The sequence below is a fragment of the Heloderma suspectum genome, chromosome 1 (assembly GCF_057233095.1).
Source record: "Heloderma suspectum isolate Gila_16-S chromosome 1, 16-S_ref, whole genome shotgun sequence".
Taxonomy (NCBI): Eukaryota; Metazoa; Chordata; class Lepidosauria; order Squamata; family Helodermatidae; genus Heloderma; species Heloderma suspectum.
In genome coordinates, this window is record NC_139458.1 from 260739113 (window position 1) to 260763325 (window position 24213).

Below are 24213 nucleotides of genomic sequence, written 5' to 3' on the forward strand. Positions count from 1 at the left end.
CAGTTGCAAGGCAGTTCTATGCCCCCTTCCACTCAAACTGTTGGGAGAAAGGTTGGGAGTTGCTTGGGTACTGCATGACTGAGGTGATCAGAATACCTTGGTCCCATAGGGCCAAACCAGGGGAGAAGGAGAAACAACCTTGCCACCTTTTTCTGTTCTGGAGTAAGAAAGGGTATTTGAGAGGGGAGTTTCCCTTGCTGCTGTTCAGCCAAGGTGCCCAGAGCTCCTTCGCTGAGTGGCCAAATGGGCAACATCCATGCCCCTACTTCGCATGGGAAAGGAAGGCTGGGTCCCTTGGCTGCTGCCCTACAAATATACAAAAACTGGCAACAGGAGGGGGCAAGTGACTACAGTTTTTGGCTTGGTGATTAAAGCCAGGTGAAAGTGGTAGACTTGTATGTGGAAGTCACACAGAACTGATTCAGTATACATGCAGATATACCTTTGGATTCCAGCTGCTATTTGTGCACATTTAGTATTGCATCCTCCATAATGCTGTCAGATAACCAATGTGGTAACAATGGAGTGCCATTTTGTGTAATTGCCAGGTCAAGGTTCACAGTTGAATTCCAAGGATGCCTTTTATTTATACTCACGATTAAATTACAAAAAATAATAATTAAAAGCATATTTTAAGAGCCTCTAATTTTTGTATCGTATTATGTGATAGTTTCCCTATCAGACAACTTGTATAAGAATACTAATACGCTTTTAAAAAGATGTTATTAAACATGATTTTTTGCAAACATTTGGTATGCTCTTAGTGAAGAGTACAATTTATGAAGTAGTTCTAATTCTGTTTGTCATATGTCATATTTTTGTGTATACAAATACATCCCTGAAGAAGAGCCTACCTCCGTGTGTATATGCTTTTAAAAGTTTAATTATCTCATGCATCCGTGGATTGTGTGTTTCCCATGTTTTGCACCTCTTCGTGGACCCTGTCTTAGAATCACAGAATCATAGGGTCAGAAGGGGCCAACAAGACCATCAAGTCCAACCCCCTGCTCAATGCAGGAAGCCTGATTCCCAGGCAGTCTCCCATCCAAGTACTAACCAGGGCTGACCCTGCTTAGCTTCCAAGATCACATGAGATCAGGCGCACCCAGATGATTTGTCTTGTTTCATATTGACCTGGTCTGTATGTCATGTTGGCAAATCATGTGTTATTTAACCCAAGGTTTGCTGGGATGCACGCTGTGCATGAGCCGCTTTCTGTAAACAACCTCTGCTCAGTCCAGTCAGAGGTTGTGAGCTTGACATGCAGTTAATACATGGTTTGTTAGTGGGTTAACCACTTGGTTCTTTAGCACCTAAGCAGCCCATCGGTCCAGGTTTCACAATCTCTGATTGGGCCAATTGGAGGTTATTTACCAAAAGTAGAAGCAGCTTGTGTATAGCTTGCATCCCAGGAATTTGTGGGTTAATTAAACCATGATTTGCCACTGTGACTCATGAACTGGCCCTTGTGTTTTGAACCAGTGAGTTGGTTAAAGGTAGAAGTGTTCTGAGAAATGAACACATCTAGTCTAAAACACTAGACAGGGGAGCACCCTCAACACGGCAGTTAATTTCAGAGCTAAAATGCTCTGTCTTGGCTTGCACAGCAGGAACAGTACATGCAATTCTAGATAGTTGGTGTAATTGAAATCTAATTATTTTCCTCTTCTGATAGTGAAGAGTATTATTGTGCCATCAACATTCATGGCACTTGACAGAGTACAAGAGGACAGGTCTCTTCCCAGAGATCTTATAATCTATAATTCAACACAGGAGAGACAACAGAGGAAGGGTAAGGAAGGTGAAGGCAGTTGTAAAACGGGGAAATATGCAATTATGAGTAAATTCACTTTTATTGAGCTTCCTAGAGTCAACAAAGGGGCCATTGTTTACAAGGCTTTGGTGTAACTTTCACTCTCTCTCAGGAGTACCTTGAGGTAGGTTCATATGGTACTGGGGGGAACACAGAGAGCAGCTTGTGTGTGGCTTGATCTCTCAGTGGTTCGGTTACTTCTAAGAGGAGATGCAGTGCTTCATCAAGATGATATAGCATCATCACTAGTACCCTAGGAGAGAAAATGCTTATATGGGAAGGAGCCATATTATGTCTCAGCCATAGGCTGCTTTGTAAGGAAGTGGTGGAGCGTCATGGGATTTTGAAGCACTACATGGAAGTAGTGTTATGCTGCTACTGTAACACACTCCATTAATCATACCAAAATTATCATATATACTAAATCAGGGGTACCCCAACCTTTTTGTGTCTGTGGGTATACTTGTAACTTAGACAACGTGCTGTGGGTGCCACCACAAAATGATTGTTGTGGAAGTATGGCCAGTCACAAAACGGCAAGATCTAGTAAATAAAAAATAATCATGAATTTGAATGATTCCTACATGGGATTCCCCCTCCCCCACAGCCATCAAATTAAAACTAGCACTTGCCAGCGCAACCAGGGCACAAAAGCATGGATTGAAGGAATAGATCCTCATAATTTTTACAAGGGATTCCCTGCCCCCAACCACCCTCAAATCGTAGGTCACCTTTGTGCCCATAGATGTGTTCTGTGTGTCACGGTGGTTTTGTTGGTATCCTATGTTAAAATTATGATCTGTGCCTTGGATCTATGTTTTTGTGCTATGGTGGTGCTGGCAAGTGCAAGATCGGTGATTGTTTACTTTTATTTTTTTGCTGTGTGGTCTATAAGCTTCAATATGATGGTGGTCAGCTGGGGGTGGGGGATCCCATGTTGTTGTTTTTTAAAATTCTACTGATCTGATTTTGACTCGGACCCAAAGGAAATTAAGTGTATGTGGTTGCTTCTCTCTCTGTCTCTCTGTTTTCCCTCCTCCACTCCCCTCCCCTCCAGATGTTCTCACAAAGTAGGCAGCAATGCTGCTTCTGTGTGGGAGTTAGTTGGCTCCAATCCAGGAAGGTGGCAGCATCAATCTTCAATCCCCAAAATGCATTACCAGACATCCTGTTAACAAGTACTTACTTTTATCTGTGCTGAGACTCCCATCATTCTACTTCAATGGGTGACAGTGGTTTCTAGTATTATGAGACAGGGAGAAAACATCTCCCTATCTACTTTCTCAACACCGTGCATCATTTTATACACTTTCCTTTCCTGTTCAAGAAGTCTCTCTAACGGTTGAAAGCAGAGACGCCCTTAACAACTGTGCGAATTTAGCAACAGGGCGAGGAAGCCAGGGCAGTCAACTCTTTCCTCCCTATTCTGGACTGACAGTAAGTAACAGTAAATAAGTAACAGTAAATAAATATAAATAATTTCCCCACCTTCTCATAGTAAACAACTAAGTTTTACAGGGAAAACTCTCCCAAATGAAAAACCAGTTATGAAGGTAGAAAGCCAGCAGCGGGGTAGGGGCTATCCATTGTACTGCACTGAGTGCCACATGTATGGCTGCCTGCCTGCTGGACAGAAGTCATGGATGTGTGCTTGGTGTAATGAGCTCCTGGCTCTCAGGGAACAGGTGCATTCCCTTGAGGCCATTGTTGCTGACCTGGAGAAGCTAAGAGAGGCAGAGAGGTTGGTGGATGAGACCTACAGGGATCTATTAGCTGTGTCCCACTCCCAGGGTGACAGCTCCTCTGCTGTCACGGAGGATACGGGCCTCAGGGAAGGAGGGCATCATGTTGAGGAAGAGGGAAATGATCCTTTAGAAGGGAACCATTCCTTGGAAGACAAACAAATACCCTTTCACACCGAGGATGTGCTTCCGGGAGGAGGGAGGCTTGTGGTAGTGGGAAATTCGATTATTAGACACATAGACAGCTGGGTTTGCGATGGGCGTGTAGACCACATGGTGAACTGTCTGCATGGTGTGAAGGTTGCGGATATCACGCGCTGTCTAGATAGCGTAGGTAGTGCTGGGGTGGAGTCAGTGGTCGTGGTCCATGTTGGTACCAATGTTGTGGGAAAATGTAGTCGTGAGGTCCTGGAAGCCAAATTTAGGTTGCTAGGTAGGAGGTTGAAATCCAGGACCACCAAGGTGGCTTTCTTTGAAATGCTACCTGTTCCATGTGCAGGGCCAGCTAGATAGGCGAAGCTGAGCAGTCTCGATGTGTGGATGAGATGGTGGTGCAGGGAGGAGGGGTTCAGATTTATTAGGCACTGGGGAACATTTTGGGACAAGCTGGGCCTGTAGAAGAGGGACCGACTCCATTTGAACCAAAATGGAACCAGACTGCTGGCGCTAAACATAAAAAGGGTGGCCAGGCAGCTTTTAAACTAAACCCTGGGGGAAAGCCGACAGGAGCTTGGAAGCATCAGGTTCAGGATAAATCAAGTGAACATGTTTTTGATGGCTCAGATGTAGAAGGGGAGGAAATTGGCCAGGAGTACATGGTAAAATCAAAGGGGCCAAAGTCCCATAGCAAAAGATGCACATGCCAGAGGCATCTAGGGAGGGACACCGTGTATAGGTGTTTCTATGCAAATGCTAGAAGCCTCTGAGCCAAAATGGGAGAGTTGGAGTGTTTGGTTTTAAAGGAAAAAGTGGGCATTACAGAAACCTGGTGGAATGGAGAGAACCAATGGGATACGGTCATTTCTGGGTATGAATTCTGTAGGAAGGACAGAGAAGGCCGTCGTGGGGGAGGTGTTGCCCTTACGTTAAAGAGGGCATAGTGTCGAGCAGACTAGAAAACCTAAAAGAGATAGGCTTTTCCACAGAAGCGCTGTGGGTGACAATACCAGCCTCCAATACTAATTTAGTGCTAGGAAGGTGCTATCGTCCCCCAGACCAGAATGCTCAGAGTGACCTGATGGAAAACAAAATCAGGGAGGCCTCCAAACGAGGGAAGTGTTGTAATAATGGGTGACTTCAGTTACCCCCCATTGACTGGACAAATGCATGTTCCAGTCAAGACAAAGAGGTTAAATGTCTTGATGCCCTAAATAGCTGTGCCCTAGAACAGTTGGTCATGGAACCAACCAGAGGGGAGGCAACTCAGGATTTAATCCTAAGTGGTCTCACCCAGGACCTAGTACGAGATGTAAATGTTGTTGAACCAGTTGGAAACGGTGATCACAGTGCTATCGGATTTAATATATATTTAAATGGGAAAGCGCCGAGGAAGTCCAACACGGTCACATTTGACTTCAAAAGAGGAAACTTCTCTAAAATGAAGCAACTGGTGAAAAGGAAGTTAAAAGGAGGGGTCCAGAGGATTAAATCTCTTCAGAATGTTTGGAGATTACTCAAAACCACAGTAATAGAAGCCCAGCTAAAATGTATACCACATGTTAGGAAAGGTAGCATCAAGTCCAAGAGGTCGCCAGCATGGTTCACAAGCAGCATTAAGGGAGCTATTAGTGAAAAGAGAGCTCCCTTCAGAAAATGGGAGTCTTGCCCAAGTGAGGAAAACAAAAGCGAGCACCAGCTTGCACAAAGGCAATGCAAGCAGACAATAAGAGATGCGAAAAAGCTTTTTGAAGAGCATATCGCTAACAATATCAAGGCCAATAATAAATAATTGTTTAAAGATATCGGAAGCAGGAAACCAGCTAGAGAGGCAGTTGGATCACTGGATGACAATAAAGTTAAAGGAGTACTGACGGAGCTTGCAGAGAAGCTGAATGAGTTGTTTTCATCTGTTTTCACTGCACAACACATAGGACAGATACCTGTGCCTGAATGTTTTCAGTAAAGGAGTCTGAGGATCTGAGGCAAATGGTGGCGACAAAAGATGAAGTTCTCAATCTTACTGATAAACTGAAAGCAAATAAATCACCGGGCCCAGATGGTATCCATCAAAGAACTCAAGAGAACTCAAATATGAAATTGCTGCTCTTCTAACCAAAATATGCAACATGTCCCTAAAATCAGCCTCTATATCAGGGGACTGGGAAATGGCCAATGTAGGACCAGTATTCAAAACGGGATCGGAGGACCCAGGAAATTACAGGTCCATTAGCTTAACCTCTGTTCTAGGTAAATTGGTTGAAGGCATTATTAAAGATAAAATTAGTAAGCATACAGAAGGACAATTCCTGCTGGAAAAGAATCAACATGGTTTCCATAAAGGCAAGTCCTGTCTCATTAACCTTTTAGAGTTCTTTGAGAGAGTCAATAAACATGTAGACAGGGGAGATCCGGTGGACATTATTTACTTGGACTTCCAAAAGGTGTTTGACAAAGTCCTCACCAAAGACTCCTGAGCAAACTTAGCAGTCATGGAATAAGAGGACAGGTCCTCTTATGGATCAGTAACTGGTTAAAGAACAGAAAGCAGAGAGGAGGAATCAGTGGTCAATTCTCCAAATGGAGCGAAGTAAATAGGGGGGTCTGTATGAGGAACAGTGCTTTTTCATAAATGATCTGAAATTAGGAGTAAGCAGTGAAGTGGCCAAGTTTGCTGATGACACCAAATTATTTAGAGTGGTTAAAACAAGAAGGGATTGGGAGGAACTCCAAAAGGATCTCCCCAAACTGGGAGAATGGGCATCTAAATGGCAAATGCAGTTCAATGTCAGCAAGTGTAAAGTGATGCATGTTGGGGCAAAAAATCCCAACTTCAAATATAACCTAATGGGATCTGAGCTAGCAGTGACTGACCAGGAGAGAGATCTTGGGGTTGTAGTAGACAGCTCGCTGAAGATGTCAACCCAGTGTGCAGCCGCTGTAAAAAACACAAATACCATGTTAGGCATAATTAGAAAAAGGAGTTGAGAATAAAACTGCCACTATCATATTCCCCTTATACAAATCTATAGTGTGACCATGCTTGGAATACTGGGTACAGTTCTGGTCACCACACTTAAAAAAAGAGATTGTAGAGCTGGAAAAAATGCAGAAAAGGACAACTAAAATGATCAAGCATCTCCCCTATGAGAGAAGGTTACAACAGCTGGGATTGTTTAGCCTGGAATAAAAGAGGGTAAGGGGAGCCATGATAGAGGTCTACAGAATTATGCATGGTGTGGAGAATGTGGATAGGGAAACATTTTTCTCCCTTTCAAAATACTAGAACTCGAGTCATCCTATGAAGTTGATTGGTGGGAGATTCAGGACAGATAAAAGGAAGTACTTCTTCAAATAGCACATAGTTAAACTATGGAATTCACTACCACAGCATGTGGTGATGGCCACCAAGTTGGATGGCTTTAAAAGGGGGTTGGACAAATTCCTTGAGGAAAAGGCTATCAGTGGCTACTAGTCTTGATGGCTATGTGCTAGTACCAGAGGCAAATGAGCCCATGTGCACCACTTGCTGGGGAATATGGGTGGGAGGGCGCTGTTGCAGTCTTGTCCTGCTTGTGGGTTCCAGGTCGACAGCTGGTTGGCCACTGAACAGAATACTGGACTAGATGGATCCTTGGTATGATCCAGCATGGCTGTTTTTGTGTTTTTATATACCCGAGCACCTGATCATAGAATTCACTTTTGTTTCTTTGTTCTAAGTGTTTATTCCCAGATCATGTTCAATTTTGGTTCCTGCTGCACCCTTGTTCAGAGTAAACAATTTATCCTCAGTACTACCCAAATGCTCTCCACAACATACCTTTAAAAGCAGTAGGCACAATTTGGTTAGGTTCCAGGTTGTACTTGGTGAATGAGGTTTTTGGAAGCAAGACACACAATCAATGCTAGCGTACTTTATTTATGGGATACATCGCTCTAAGCCAGGGTAGAATTCTGTTTTCTTCATGGTGAAATTATATTCGGGCAATAATGAACTTTGCCAAGTATAGGATCCAAATGTATAAATGTATCAAGATTCTCAAATTTGCTTTTCTCTGTGAGAATGTTATATTAAGTGTTGGGGAGGTCTACACTTAATAACTAACTTAGTTCACAGCCTCTTAAGTTCACAGTCTTGTGCAGATGCTTCAGGAGATTTAGCTAAGGATGGTAGTAGAAGCCTCATTTTCTCTTTTAATCCATCCCCTTTTCTTGGGCTTGAAACAGGAGTAACTTCCCAACTTCTATGAAGCATCTGTAGGGCTGAGGTTCTTGGATGTGAGTTTGGTCTGCACTGTGTCAACCTTCTGTCTAGCCTTATTCTTTCTCTGCCTCAATTCTTCTCTCTAGGATTTGAAAAACATTTTAAATTACTTGACTCTTGGGCAACCAGGTGCTCTGGGTTTTTCTAGTCCTGTGTCTCTCCATCTGGTCTTGCTTTCTTTCTGTTGCGTATCTAACCCTGTACATCATTCTGTCACTTCTTTCTTGATCTTGCAAAGAGGACTTCTCTTGCATCTATACATTTCTTGTATCTTACGAAGGAGTTTGGTATCTTCCCCATAGGTGCAGCCTGACAGAGTTGAGAACTCGTGCTTTAGAGTCAGTAGAAGACTTTCTGGAAGGGCATGGACACAAACATAAGGATTGTCAGAAAGTTGCCTTAGATCAGTCTTCTCAAACCTGGTGCTCTTCAGATGTTTTGGACTACAACTCCCAGAATTCCTTACCATTGGCCATGCTTGCTGGGGCTGATGGGAATTGAAGTCCAAAATATCTGGAGGACATCTGGGTGGAGAAGGCTGCCTTAGACTATAGCAGCCTTCCCAAGTCTGGTGACCTTCAGATATGTTGTACTAGAAGTCCCAGCGTCCCCCAGCCAGCTTGGCTAACATGAGTGGGGCGGTTTGCTGGGAGTTGTAGTCAAACACATCTAAAGGGCACCAGGTTGGGGAAAGCTGGATTATAGAGTTGCTTGGTGCAATAGTTCTAGCAGAAAAGTGCTAGTGCAAATTGACTCCCTTTTTAACAGATGCTACTTCTGTTCAGTATTTGCTTTGGGGGAAAGTGTCCAATTCTAATGGGGTAAAATGAACCACTGCAGTTTCTCCTGACTTGGGGGGGGGGCATATCTGGTCCTAATAACATGTGTGGTTCACCCTGATCCCAAGCACCCTATTAACCCGTGAATAAATCTCACTGAATTCACATGACGTTTGTTCCAGCATGTGTAGTTAGGATTGTATCCTTAAATGTTAGTATAGCTAACTTGGTTCTTAGTGCACTTCAGCCACTTGGAGATTCCCTCTCGCCCCCCTCGCTGCGCGCACACACTGCATTTGCTTTTACTCTTCCTGTTAGGTCAAACAAGAGGGATGGGTAACTATAAAGTATTGTCATGGTGGATAAAATAACTAGGCAATGTAATCTTAGGGTGTACTTGCATATGTGCTTTGCAGGAATAACTGGTCTTTCCTCTTCTCCCCCCTTCCATAACTGTTTCACTGTGTAATTATTCACTGTTTATTCCATCCAGTCCCCTTGGCTTAATGGGTAGTCCTTACAATAACTAGTGTTAAAAAAAAGTTAAAAGAGTGTTGCCGTTCTTTTTTTAATTATTTGTTGAGGACTCTGCTGTGTGAGTATGTTGTGTAATCAAAGTTCTTTGGATAGGAAGATTACTGTCTGGTATGTAGTCTACCAGACAAGTATAGTACTTCCATTAATGCAGTTGTTTAATTGTCATCTAGGCTTCCTGCCAAAGCTGATGTATTGCTCTGTACAGTATCAGAGTTTGTTTTTCTGTACACGCTGTGACTGGAATGGAAGTGGCATAGAAGAACAAAAGTTTGAGGCTCTTGAGTGAAATGATGACATTATTGCATAGCTATTCCTGTTAAGCAACAGTAGCATTTTTCTTAGCCTGATACCGTAGACTTATTTAATTGAGAAGCAAATTCTGGATTGCTGATGCACTTTACTTAAATTTTGCAAATGATGCTTAGTTTACTATCTCATCCTGTATTGGCCCCAGGAGCGTAGCCAAGTCATTTGTAGTGTTAGAGGGGCCTAGAGATCCATAATGCTTGCTTAAGTTCATTATTGGTGCAGATGAGTCAAAAGGCCGATAACAGCCTTCTTGGTGCATTCCTTGCTAATGAGGAGAGTCTTTATCTCTGATGTGCCTGGGAAGCAAAGTCTGTTTACAGGTGGCTGTGCCTGAGAACCAAACACTTCTAGCCTATGCTGAGAATGAACCCTAGGGGCTAAGCTGCTGTTATACCATACATGTTAGCAATAGGCAGCATAAGACCCATTGTACCCAATGGCTCGTGGTTCAGAGAAGCTGTCTGATCCAACCATTGGGTACGCCTGTGTGCTGTAAGTTACTCAATAAAGTCTCCTTGTAAGCAAACCTTTGAGTCTGATTTATCACTATCTTGGCACTTCTAACCTAAGAGTGCAATGGCCACAGCCGGGGGGACACAGGTCAATATATTGGGAACAATCTGGCAAGTAGTCCAGGGACATGGTGGCTGAATGAGAGGCTGTGGGCTGAGAGAATGCAGGGGAAGGAGAAGACAATGACCAGAAAAGAAGGGCTGAGTAGACAATTGAGGAAAAGAGGATCCAAAGCAAAAGGGTCGATAGGTCTCTCAGATACAGGATTGATAGGTTATGTCATATTAGCAGGAACAGTAAGGAGATAGAGAGGCAAGGGAGTTTGGGAGGGTAGGGAGACAGATGGACTGTGTTGTATTTGAACTAACAAGTTTCAGGTTTCCTGCAGTTGTAAGAGCCTAGTGCTGCTTCAGGTCTTTAGCCAACAAGGGTCGTAAGCAAGATGTGGGTATGGGAATTAACTTCCTTGTTCTAAGTTCTGCCATGCAAAGAAAGTAAGTAGCGTTTGAGATCTTCTAAAATGTTTAGTAGTAATATTTCCACTTTTTAAAAGTATCATAAGCAGTAAATATTTTTTGTGCTTGAGTAATATTGTAGCCATAATCCAAAGCTACTGTGTGTCCATTTCAAGCCAATGTAGAACTGGAGTTGCTTGAAAGCCCAGTTAATACTTATTGTTAGGGGTTATGGAGCAGCTTGTGTTGTGAAATCTCATGTTGCCAGGGAATGTTGGTAGAGCCGATAGTGCAGTTCCTCCCTACCTTTTCATCTTTCTTCATGCAGTGTGCTGCTCCTGAGACAATGACCCTGTTTGGATGTCACTATGACTTTCGGTGGCAATTTGTAGGTTAATTAACCCATGGTTTGTACTTGGGTTAACTTGGGGTTGTTTAACCCACATCACAGAGACAATCTGTGAAACCGGAGCTGGCTCACATCCATGCAATTTGTGTGTCAATTAACCCACAAAGTGCCGCCAAAAGCCACCATTACATCCAAACAGGGTCTATATGGTGGATGATGTGATTGGAATCTTGCTGTTGGGAATATTTTTTTTTATATTGAAAGGCTTGGCTAGAGACTGTGTATACTCATGCACACCCTTGCAGGAGTTCTCCGGAGCTATTCCTTTCTAAGCACTTCTTTGGTGCCTTTCCTCTCTACTTTTGGTATGTTATAGTCTTGGTTTCATGGGCGGATCTATGAAAGGTCAGTGGTTGGATGTTCCTGCACTTATGCCAGAGAGGAGTCTGGGTGATGAACTAAAAAAATGATATTTTGATCATTTTAAAGTCTGGTTTGTTGACAATATCAATTTGAGGCTCAAAATTGAAACTAACTTTGAATTCTGTTTACACAAGCAGCAACACGGTGTGGCTTGTTGTGCTTTTGCAAATTACTGTATTTGTGCAATTCCTAGGTTGGGAATATGTAACAGTAAAGATGTTTGGATACTTCTAATTATCAAAACTGGACTCCGTTTTGTGTTTTGAGGATTCTTGCTAAATTTTCAAGTTCATCTTTGCAACCATGATGATGTATGTCATTCTAGAATGAAACGTACCTGACTCGGCTATCTCATGGTATTACATGTCTCATACATGAGCTTATCACAGAACTTTCAGTTTAAGGCGTTTTCTTTCAAAGACTGCCTCTCCTTCCCTCTCCCTCCCTCCCTCCCTAGCTTTGCAAGAGTTTTGTGAGAGAAAACTTGATCTCTGCACTGATCTTAGTGGAGAGATAGGGGTTTTGCCTGCTCTAATAGATCAAAGATGTGTACCAGTGGTCAGATCACAAGCTGGTAGAGCAATATTCTGGCAAGTATTTCAGCTGTGGTATTGGAGTCCATTTTCTTTGCGTAATCTGTTCTGGATTACATAATTTAGTATGGACTGTAATACTGGTGCTGTCTATTCCTGAGTGTGCATGACTGTGCCCGGCAGCGTAAAACTAGATGGTTATAAGTGGGCCTAAAGAGGGGGTTGGGAATATCCTCCTTAAGGCATTGGAAGTATCACTGATTTCCAAACAGTTTGATGAGAGGACTACTTGCAGATAGCAGGTTTCTCTTGCTATTACAGATGGGGACTGGAGTGTTTGCAAAGTACTTACCTTATAGTTTTTGTCAAAGCACTTCCCTCAGTAGAGGTGAATACAACTATTGAGCAAAGTGGGTAGAACTACATAAGCCACAACTATACCTGTTTTGTTGTAGAGCCCTGCCCTCTTTTGCATGAAGCTGCAGCATGAGTTTTTTGTCTGAAGGTTCACAGTACTGTAAGTCTGTCCATAGCACCTTGACATTGTGGCATCATGCCAGCAGTATATGAAAATGCAGTTAGGATGCTGTTGTGTTGCTATTATTGGAGCATATAATAATTGTTGGAAGGGTCTTGGTCAAGCTTGATAAAAATCAATGATTGTTTAAAATTTAAATCAGTTTTTTATTTGAATTATTTTTTTTAAACCATCATAAATAAAATACTAAATTTCCCTATAACTTAAAAAATAACATACTTGCAATTAGATCTCATCATGAGCATGCTAAACCTACACTTACAGGCTCATCAAAATGATGTTACCTACCAATCAAACATAGACATTAATTTTAGCTTTTCATCTCATGAAAATGGCTCTGTCCAGCCTAACAGCTCTTGCTTCTTGAAAGTTCTGGACTCCGCTTTCCTGACAGTAGTCACATGTGCGAAGACACAGGCTAGATAGGACTGTTGGTCTGTGCTGGTGGTGGAGTTGAGCCAAGCAAGGCGGAGGAGTTAGTTAAGACAGAAAGACAATATAACAGGGTAGATACAAATTGATGCTTAAAATAAATTTAAAAAAATAGATTTTAAAAAATTAAAATTGAGTTTTTTCAACTCGGTAACTATCACACTTTGCTTTAACACATCATTCATTTACATTTGTTTTTGTTTGCTACTTTTTTTGTGGGAGGGCAAGGCTGGGGCAAGACAAAGACCTGGTTCTCACTATCACTGTGGCTTAAATAGGCTGATCACAAAGAAGAGAAACGGATTCTCAGGATGCAAAAATAAATTTATAGGAAGCCCAATGCTTTTCAGCCTTGTTGGCGAGTTGCCAATAGATGGATACATAAGACAATCTTTTGCTGAAAAAATTCTGCAGACTTTTTTCTCTACCCCCTAAAGAAGGCCTACAAATAAGTAAAAATCTGAAATGCATTGGACTTCCTACAGTACATTTATTTTTGCATCCTGAGAACTCATTTCTCTTCTTTATAATCTACTTTGGATGCTCACCTTCTGTTTTCTTAGACAAGTAAGCCACAGTTGGTTGAGGAGCATGCCAGGCAGCTTTTGAGTAGTCAAGCTACAACGGTGACTTTTCATGTCCTCTGAATCTGGCAGGAGTGGGCTGTGCAAGGGTTCTTTACCTGTTGCATGACCCTAAAACAGACTATGGGTTATGTGAGGATTGTTTAAGCCTCACACAACCCCCACCCCACCGACTGGACTACACAACAAGCTGCAGTCATGGCTTGAATATTCAAAATGACCACCCACACATGCTGCAGCTCACCATGGCTAAAATAAGCTACATTGAGTTGTTTGTGCAAACCAGCCCACTGTGAAGCAGAAAGGAGCAACACTGGAAAGACAAAATTGTCCAGTGTACATCTTCCTATATTCTCATACTAAGGCTGCAATCCTATGCTCACATAACTTGGAGTAAGCCCCACTGAACTCATTGTAAGGTGTTTCTGAGGAGACATCCATAGGATTGTGCTGTTGACCTCAAACTGCTATGCATTCTGGTCATAAGAAAGACCCTATGACCCAGTTTGCATGTAAAGGTGGCAAATTGTGGGTTAATTTGCTGGGTCATGTGCTGCCACTGCCGCTTTGCATAATCAACCTCCAGTTGGAGGTTGTTGCATGACATGCGAACCCAGACACTGTGGGTTATTTGTGGATTAAAAAACCCAAATTCATCTACAATTAGTTCTTAGGTTAATTTAGGGTTGTTTAACTCACAAATTACAATCTTAAAAATGATAGAATGATCTCAGTACGAATCCAAGGCAAACCATTCAACATCACAGTAATTCAAGTCTATGCCCCAACCACTGAGGCCGAAGAAGCTGAGGTTGATCGATTCTATGAAGACCTACAACACCTTCTAGAACTAACACCCAAAAAAGATGTCCTCTTCATCATAGGGGATTGGAATGCTAAAGTAGGAAGTCAAGAAATCACCGGGATAACAGGCAGGCATGGCCTTGGTGTACAAAATGAAGCAGGACAAAAGCTAATAGAGTTTTGCCAAGAGAACATGCTGATCATAGCAAACACTCTTTTCCAACAGCACAAGAGGCGACTCTACACATGGACGTCACCAGATGGTCAATATCGAAATCAGATTGATTATGTCCTTTGCAGCCAAAGATGGAGAAGCTCCATACAGTCAGTAAAAACAAGACCTGGAGCTGACTGTAGCTCAGATCATGAGCTTCTTATTGCAAAATTTCGGCTTAAATTGAAGAACGTCGGGAAAACCACTAAACCGTTCAGGTATGACCTAAATCATATCCCTGATGAATATACAGTGGAGGTGAGGAATAGATTTCAGGGATTAGACCTGATAGACAGAGTGCCTGAGGAACTATGGACGGAGGTCCGTAACATTGTTCAGGAGGCAGCAACGAAATCCATCCCAAAGAAAAAGAAGTGCAAGAAAGCCAAGTGGCTGTCTGATGAGGCTTTACAAGTAGCTCACGAAAGAAGGGAAGCAAAAAGCAAGGGAGAAAGGGGAAGATATACCCAACTGAATGCAGAGTTCCAGAGAATAGCAAGGAGAGACAAGAAGGCCTTCTTAAATGAACAATGCAAAGAAATCGAGGAAAACAACAGAATGGGAAAGACTAGAGATCTCTTCAAGAAAATTGGAGATCTCAAGGGAACGTTTTGTGCAAAGACGGGCATGATAAAGGACAAAGAAGGCAGGGACCTAACAGAAGCAGATGAGATTAAGAAGAGGTGGCAAGAATACACACAAGAACTATACAGGAAAGATCTGAATGTCCCTGATAGCCATGATAGTGCGGTCACTGAACTTGAGCCGGACATCCTAGAGAGTGAAGTCAAGTGGGCCTTAGGAAGCATTAGTAACAACAAAGCTAGCGGAGATGACAGTATTCCAGCCGAGCTATTTAAAATCCTAAAAGATGATGCTGTTAAAGTGCTGCATTCAATATGCCAACAAATCTGGAACACTCAACAGTGGCCACAAGACTGGAAAAGGTCAGTTTACATTCCAATTCCAAAGAAGGGCAACGCCAAAGAGTGTTCAAACTACCGCACCATTGCGCTCATTTCACATGCCAGCAAGGTGATGCTCAAAATCCTACAAGCTAGGCTTCAGCAGTATGTGAACCGAGAACTACCGGAAGTACAAGCTGGGTTTCGAAGAGGCAGAGGAACTAGAGATCAAATCGCCAACATTCGCTGCATCATGGAGAAAGCAAGAGAATTCCAGAAAAACGTCTATTTCTGCTTCATTGACTATGCTAAAGCCTTTGATTGTGTGGATCACAACAAACTGTGGCAAATTCTTAAAGTGATGGGAGTACCAGACCACCTTACCTGTCTCCTGAGAAACCTGTACGAGGGTCAAGAAGCAACAGTCAGAACCAGACATGGAACAACCGATTGGTTCAAAATTGGGAAAGGAGTACGGCAAGGCTGCATATTGTCACCCTGCTTATTTAACTTATATGCAGAGTACATCATGAGAAATGCCGGGTTGGATGAATCACAGGTCGGAATTAAGATTGCTGGGAGAATTATCAACAACCTCCGATATGCAGACGACACCACCCTAATGGCAGAAAGCGAAGAGGATCTCAAGAGCCTCTTGTTGAGGGTGAAAGAGGAGAGTGCAAAAGCTGGTTTGAAACTCAACATTAAAAAAACGAAGATCATGGCATCTGGCCCCATCACTTCCTGGCATATAGAAGGGGAAGAAATGGAAGCAGTGACAGATTTTACTTTCTTGGGTTCCAAGATCACCGCAGACGGTGACTGTAGCCCTGAAATTAAAAGACGCTTGCTCCTTGGGAGGAAAGCTATGGCCAACCTAGACAGCATAGTAAGAAGCAGAGACATCACCTTGCCGACAAAGGTCCGTCTAATCAAAGCTATGGTTTTCCCAGTAGTAATGTATGGCTGTGAGAGCTGGACTATAAGGAAGGCTGAGCGCCGAAGAATGGATGCTTTCGAACTGTGGTGCTGGAGAAGACTCTTACGAGTGCCCTGGACTGCAAGGAGGTCAAATCAGTCCATCCTAAAGGAAATCAACCCTGAGTGCTCATTGGAAGGACAGATACTGAAGCTGAAGCTGAAATATTTTGGCCACCTAATGCGAAGAGAAAACTCCCTGGAAAAGACCCTGATGCTGGGAAAGACTGAAGGCAAAAGGAGAAGGGGACGGCAGAGGATGAGATGGCTAGATAGCATCACGGATGCAATGAATATGAACTTGAGCATGCTCCGGGAGAGAGCGCAGGACAGGAAGGCCTGGCGTGCTATGGTCCATGGGGTCACGAAGAGTCGGACACGACTGAACGACTGAACAACAACAACAACAACTCACAAATAACCCTTAGTGTCCTGGTTCACACGTCGTGCAACCATCTCCAGCCAGGCCGATAGGAGGTTGATTATGTAAAGCAGCAGCATGCAACCTGGCAAATCGTGGGCTAATTAACCCATAATTTGCTGCCATTACATGAGAACAGGGCCAGAATGGGAATATATTAAAGACATTCTCTTTATAGGTAAAAAGGAAAGCATACACAATATATGCAGTGAAACTGTGAGCCTGTTCGCATGTAACAATGGCAAATTGAAGGTTACTTAACTCCAAATTTTCGAGGTTACGTGCCATGCTTGAGCTGCTTCCACTTTGAATATGCAGCCTCCAATCATCCTGATCATAGGTTGCTTCCTGATGTGCAAACCCAGACACTTTGGGTTGTTTGTGGGTTAAACAACCCAAAATTAACCTACAATTAGTTGCTAGGTTAACTTTGGGTAATACTCTATTTAGTTGTAAATTAAAATAGCGTAGTGGTCAGATTTGCACCATCGTTAAGGAAATATATGAAAACGTTTCAATGGGTAACTTGATTTAAATCAGTGATTTAAATAGACCTTTTTTCTTGCTGATCTACATCATTGCCTTGATTTAAATCAACCCGCCCTGGACTAAGTGTTGTCTAGTCCATCTTGCTGTTCAGTTACGATTATCTACCCATTTATTCCCCATAGATCAACCAATGCAATCCACTTAGATTGTCTAATTTTTTCCTGCTCCTAACAATCATCTAACTCACTGGTCTTCAACTGCTGCATTGTACCAGTGACAGACATTACCGTCTTTACCTCTCTCATTTTAGGGCCGGTTTATTTAAGAGAAGAAGACAAGGTGAGGGGCAGGGGAGAGGGAAAAAGCAGACAGGTTAGGACTAAAGGATGAGTAATGAATCAGAAAAAAATTGAAGCTATTAATCTAACTCCTTCTTTGATAGATGGGGCAAGTATAATTTTTCCTACTTTTGTGGAATAGCTCTAGTAATAGAAGGAATCAGTCCTAGCCTGCTACTGAGGCATCTGACCTGTGCACACTTAATTTGAAATAAAGCCCATTGTATGTAGTGAGTCTTCTGGGTAAACAGTCATTGGTTTGTGCTGCATAGAGAATTGTTATAAGAGTGAAATTACCAGTTACTTCTCTCTCCCCAGTAATGACTGCCATTAACGCAGGAAACGTTAACTTCAAATGGGATCCAAAAAGCTTGGAGATAAGGACACTGGCAGTTGAAAGGCTGCTAGAACCTCTTGTCACACAGGTAACATATGCTATATGTGTAGTAGTCCTTTGCTTTTTATTAATGTTTTGGCTCCACCATGTTGCACTGGGAAACTAATAACAATCAGTAGTCAGTTGAGCCTCCTTTGGACTTGTCAAGGATATAATGAGCACTATGGCGAATTCAGAACTTGGGTTGAATGTTGTCCACACTTTTTCTTGCTTTTCTTTTGTAAGGAAACATAAAAAAACTACACAAGGACCTGCTAACTATGGTTTGATACTATTTTTCATAACATATTGCATGCAAAATACTCTAGAATATTGAGTTTGGGTGTAGGAAATGATGGTTCAACTCCTTGTTCATCAGTGAAGTTCACTTGGTGCTATTGTGTAGATAAAATCAAGAATTTTAAAAATCATAAAATTTCAACTACACGGACTTTTTCTTTAAAAATGTCCAAGTTTAAAATGAAGCCTGATCCTAATAGAAATGTGTTAAATTTAGCAAGGTCTATACTTATCTCTTAAAACTAAATCAGTTACCATCTATCAACCACATGAACGACGTTGCCCTTTACCCAAAGCAAGTTAGTTGTTTAAGTTCCATTTAAAGTAATGACACTTAAGTCAGTTATAGCTAGTCAAAACAATTTCAGTCAGATCTAAGAGCAACTGATATGCTTTTTGATCTCTTACCTACATTTGAGAGATCAGGAGTACACTATAGTCTCATACACGCTTGTTGGTGCACATATCTCCTCCTCCACTCTCCTCAAATTCTCCCCTCCTTTTCCTCTTTCTGTACTATGGTTGGTGTTAACAACTATATTGAGCTGCATGCTCATATGCTTAAATACAGGTTTCATATGCTAACCACAGCTAGCTTTAAACCAGAGAATAAACTTACTTCTCACTATAGTTTTAAGTTCTGCTTTAAAGCTAGCTATGGTTAGCATTCAGCTTGATGCAAATGTGCCACCAACTGTAGTTACAGCATCTGAGCAGGCACACCTGATTTCCACCCTTGGTTAATGTTACATCTGCACTGAATGTAACTTATTGGCTTCAGTTCAAAGAATGCCAAGAATGCTTTTCTGTACAAAGATGAAATGGGAGAAGTCATTGAAATCTGGTGTTTATAAATATAGCACAACAGGTCATGTAGAGTATTGGCTTAATACTGGAAGGCAGAGACTGTCAAGTTGCCTTTGGTATGGTGATCAAGCTCCAGGAGATGCCAACCTGTATTTCGCCATGGTAATTCATGAAGACTTAGGGGACAAAGCTGTCCAATTTGCCTGGCTTTCAGATTACCTACAAAACATGAGCACTTACTGCATGGAAAAACCCTCTCCTGCAACTTAATTATCCCTTGCTTCTAAAATGTTCTGAGCACTTGGTATGTGAGTAAATCATCTTGCTTAGTGTTCTTGTATGTAACAAGAGATTAAAAATAAGAACATGTATGTAGTTTTAATCCCTATTCTAAAGCAGCTTTATACAAGTAATTAACCAATATATCAAAATGTTTTCCAAAGTACTAAAAGCATTTTTAAAATTATTGCATTTTAAAATGTATCTTCTTAGGTAGTACAAAGGCTTTCTTCAGTTGCAAACCAACAGATTTTATATTGTACATGAACCACTGTGCCATACAGACAATACTAAAAAATTAGGCATTTTCTCCATGGTTCTTCCTAAAAAGGTTAGGCATTTTCCCCAGGGTTCTTTCTTTACATAGAAATGCATTCTAACTTTCTTTTGCATTTCTGTTGAGGAAATACTTATAAATAGGAAACTTTAAATTGGTCCACCCTCCTGGGTAGCCTTAGGCAAGTAATTCCCTCTCAGTCTAACATATCTTGCAGAGTTGTTAGGAGAAAATGGGATAATCCCATAAATGCTACCCTGAGCTCCTTAGAGGACGGGTGGGAATACAAACATAAGAGAAAAAATCCCATATAGCATTAATCATAATGTGCTGTATGTACAAAACAGCATTTTGTTTCCATAATATGGAAAGTAATCATGAGAACTGGAATGCAGCAGCAAGAGAAGAAATTGCTTTGGAAAAGCATGAGGGAAGACTTGAGCAGTTTTTAAGAAAAGCAGTATGAAAATGAAGTGCTGCAATAAAAAACAGATTGATAAGGAAAGGTCAAAGAAAGCTGCGCTTTAACAAGTAGGTTACAACCTGTATGTTAGGAGTGGGCAACTCATGGCCATTTGGATGTTGTTGGGACTGCACATCCCTTGTTGGTCCTCCAGGTGTTGTTGGACTGCAAGTTGCCCATCCTTGCTGTACAGTGAGGGACTAAGAAGAATCAGAGAGCAAAAGGGAAGGCAGATTGGAAGATGTAAGAGTGAAGAAACAAAGATAAGAATTGCCTGCAAACTGCAGAACAGTTTAAAAGTCCCCATTTCCTGCTCCTGAAATGAGAACTTTTAAACTGTTCTGCGGGTTTCATTTTCTCCATGAAAGTCCTCATTTCCTGCTCCAGAAAGACTGCATTGCTCATCTGCAGTTATAATTTCAGCTGTATTAATGCTTGACATAAAGATTCCATCGTCATTCGAAACTATTTCAAACTTTTATGAACTTCACTGGTGAATGAAAGTCTCTCCCTTTATGAAATCTGAAGTTCCAATCAGGACCAAAATTAGGCATGAAATAAGGAATATGCTTAATGTTTCCAGGTTTTCATATTGGTTTCTAAAACAAAGCTTTAATCTGAAACTTTACTTGCCTAATACAATACGTATTGCTTGAACTCTGATATTTGTCCTAGCAATTACATAGGTTGGAACTATAATAACAGGAACACTTTACAATATAAGATTGTCAGAACTTATCAACTGAAAAATGTTGTCATATGATGCTTATTTCCAGGTTACAACACTAGTCAATACCAGTAACAAGGGTCCTTCCAACAAAAAAAGAGGTCGGTCTAAAAAGGCACATGTTCTAGCTGCATCAGTTGAGCAAGCAACAGAGAATTTCCTGGAGAAAGGGGACAAAATTGCAAAGGAGAGCCAGTTTCTTAAAGAGGAGCTGGTGGCAGCTGTGGAAGATGTTCGCAAACAAGGTATATCATGTGGCCTTATGATGGGGGCCTTAATTTCTATGACTGCCCCAGCCTTGTGAAGTGGTTCACAAAAATTATTAGCCTGCAAAAATTTGCAGGCTATCTACCAATATATACATGCATTTAAAAACCAGTGTAGTGGTAAAAGTTCTCTAAGCTCAACTCTCAGTGCTCTCTAGCATATTGCTACTTTCTTGGTTATGGAAAAGCAAACTTTTAAAAAGTAATTCCACTGGTTCTATTTATGTATATGTAATCCTAGCCCCAGTTTACCCTCACAATAGCCCTTTGAGGTACGTTAGGCTGAGAGATAATGACTGAGCCATGTTCACCCCGTGAGCTTTGTAGAATGCTTTTTTGGTCTTCAGTAACTGAAGTTTACTAAAATATTGCTTCTAAAAGTAATAATAGCCATTTGTAAACTGAGATCTTAACTACATTATTTCTCCATGCTGATCTTGACCCCTCTAGCTTCTAAAGCATGGTACAGAATTGGCAGGTCTCAGATTGTCTTTTAACTGAAATAAATATTGTATTTTCTGCCCCTGGAAATATTCAAGGCAAAATATTTCTCCATTTTTTCATAATGTTGGATTAATTTTAAAAGGGTGCCATGTCTCTTTTGACAATAACTATTTATATAATAGATATTACCTTCTAAATAGATATTGCTTCTAAAAGTTAAATGATCTAGCATTCTTCCTATTTTGTAACATAACACTGCTCTGTAGTTAGTCTTATCCTACTTGTTCTTAATGTTGTCTTCCAATGTAACTAGCAAACTTGATTTATGAAAACTGAAGGAATCTAATCACTTCCTTACTAACTTTGTGTACATAGGAGACTTGATGAAGAGTGCCTCCGGAGAATTTGCTGATGACCCATGTTCGTCCGTGAAACGAGGGAACATGGTGAGAGCAGCCCGTGCCCTCCTGTCAGCAGTTACCCGGCTACTTATTTTGGCTGATATGGCAGATGTATACAAACTGCTTGTTCAACTTAAAGTTGTAAGTTGTGGTTCATCTGTAGTTTTCTGTTTCTAATGTTTTTGTGTATACTGCAAAAGTAATTCAGACTAGCACTTTGACAGTGTGTCTGTGGAGGCATGGGAGAAATAATAGGGTAGGGCTCTTTCCTTCATGTCATGCTTGTGGGCTTCCTAAAAACATGGCTGGCCAGTGTTGGAAACAGGATGCTGGACTGTGCTCTGTGATGTTTCTTGGTGATAAGTTCCCATCATTGATAGGTTTCTTGGGTGGCAGATTTATTGCCAACTGAGCTGTTCTCCTGGAACAATTCTGTTAGTCTTTATTTTGGACTTGATGTGTTAATGGTCTTGCTACATCAAGTCATTATAGAACTATATGCCATTAAAACAGGTTAATAGCTTGTTGAAAGCTGATATTTCCAATCAGTACTTGGGCGCCAAACTAATATGCATGTCTGGTTGTTTTTTGTTGGGGAGACACAGTATCTTTGTATTGCTTGAGTGCAGTTCTCTTAGAAATAACGGTCACTGCTTCTCCAGAATCCATATTAAATTGTAAAATGTTGTATAGTCTGTACAGTTTAATACCTAATTTAATCTTCTAGGTAGAAGAAGGCATCCTAAAACTAAGAAATGCTGGTACTGAACAAGATCTAGGAATACAGTATAAAGCTCTTAAACCGGAGGTGGATAAGCTTAATATAATGGCAGGCAAGAGACAACAGGTACAGTAACAATGTGTATGTTCTCAAAGATATGGTTACCTGTTTATATACTGCTATAATAGTGGACAAAATTATAAAATGTAAACTATTACCATAGAAATGCTGAAATGGTAATATTGACCACCTTGTATAGATGATACATAAAATATGACTATGTGCATAGGTAACAGGAGTCTTGGTCTTTAAAGAAAGCTTCAGTTGTCAACTAAAAAAAATCTGGGCAAAGTGCACTTTAATAAATGCTCCTTTTTCCTTAGTGGGATAATAGCAGAAGATGGATAATGAGAGAGAAACTGGAATGGGCAGATTGAGCTAGTCTTTTGAGATAAGTACAACCTGGAGATAAAAGATGTCTCAAAAGGACTGCAACTCATGCAAATGCTCTACTCGTGACCTATTTAACATTGAATGGAATGTGTAGCATGTAATGTGTAGTTGCTACTTCCATGAACAGAAATTTCTGCATTTTCACAGCATTCTGTTTGCAGAAAGTGCTACTTATCTGCCATTGAGTATTCTCTTCCTATACTATACTGCTCATATAAGTGGACGTGTGAGCTGCTCGGATAAATTGGGATTGGTTCATAATGTGAATGTATTCTTTCTTGATTTACATGTGAGAGTGGATCACACTTGCATATTCCTCCTAAGGCAGGGGTGGGCAGACTTCAGGTTTGTGGGATCTACTTTTTTTATTAAAAACCTGAGATCCACCACCCAGAGGCAGGTGCAAAAGAAATACCAGAATTGAATGGAGTGCATGGTCCTACCATATTAAAACCCTCTCCTGGTTACTCCAGCTTTTAAAATTTCAGCAGTATAATTTAGGATTGGGGAGCGGGATCCATTTGGTTGCTATTTTTAAAAAATAATTGGAAGTCAAATCCTTGCTGATTACTGCAAATAATTAGACAGACATACCGGTAGATCTCAATCTACCTTCTACCCCTCCCTGCTCTAATGGACTGGCTGAAAATGGTGTAGGGGGAAAACTTCAGTCAGGAGCTAGGGTCAGATGGGGTATGGAAAGGAAAATTGTGCTGAATGTTGCATATGCCTTCCAGTTCCTTAGCACTGCTGATAGCCACCTGAATATCATTAGCATAATATAGTGGAGAGTGCCTTAACCCACTTTATTATTTCCTCCTTGTAAAGGAGTCTAAGACTTGGCCCCCATTCTTCATAAAACACAACAGAATGGGAGGTAAATCTATGCCACCCGCACAAGTTTGCATAAGTGTACTTCAACCAAGTAATTTGCTCCAGTGGACTTTCGGCAGGATGTTAACCTTCAGTCTAGAAGTGTCATGGTCTGGGAGAGACCATTCTGAATCTGTACAAAGCAGCAGAGAAAACAAGATTTGAACCATTAAGAAGTGAAGTAAGAGGCCTGTTTATGATACAACTGCCTGACTACTAGAAGCTTCTGGAGCAATATATCATGCTTTTA

The 24213-nt window shown here is 41.4% G+C and overlaps 1 protein-coding gene across 1 annotated transcript in view; it reads left to right on the top strand.

Annotated features, from left to right (window-relative positions):
• CTNNA1 (catenin alpha 1) overlaps positions 1 to 24213 on the top strand; it is a 96609-nt gene that overhangs the window by 2017 nt on the left and 70379 nt on the right. The window contains exons 2-5 of the mRNA XM_084825758.1: positions 17895 to 18001; positions 20855 to 21050; positions 21891 to 22057; positions 22644 to 22763. Coding sequence (XP_084681884.1) covers positions 17897 to 18001; positions 20855 to 21050; positions 21891 to 22057; positions 22644 to 22763 — 588 coding nt within the window. The 5' untranslated portion in view covers positions 17895 to 17896. The remainder of the gene's footprint in view (positions 1 to 17894; positions 18002 to 20854; positions 21051 to 21890; positions 22058 to 22643; positions 22764 to 24213) is intronic.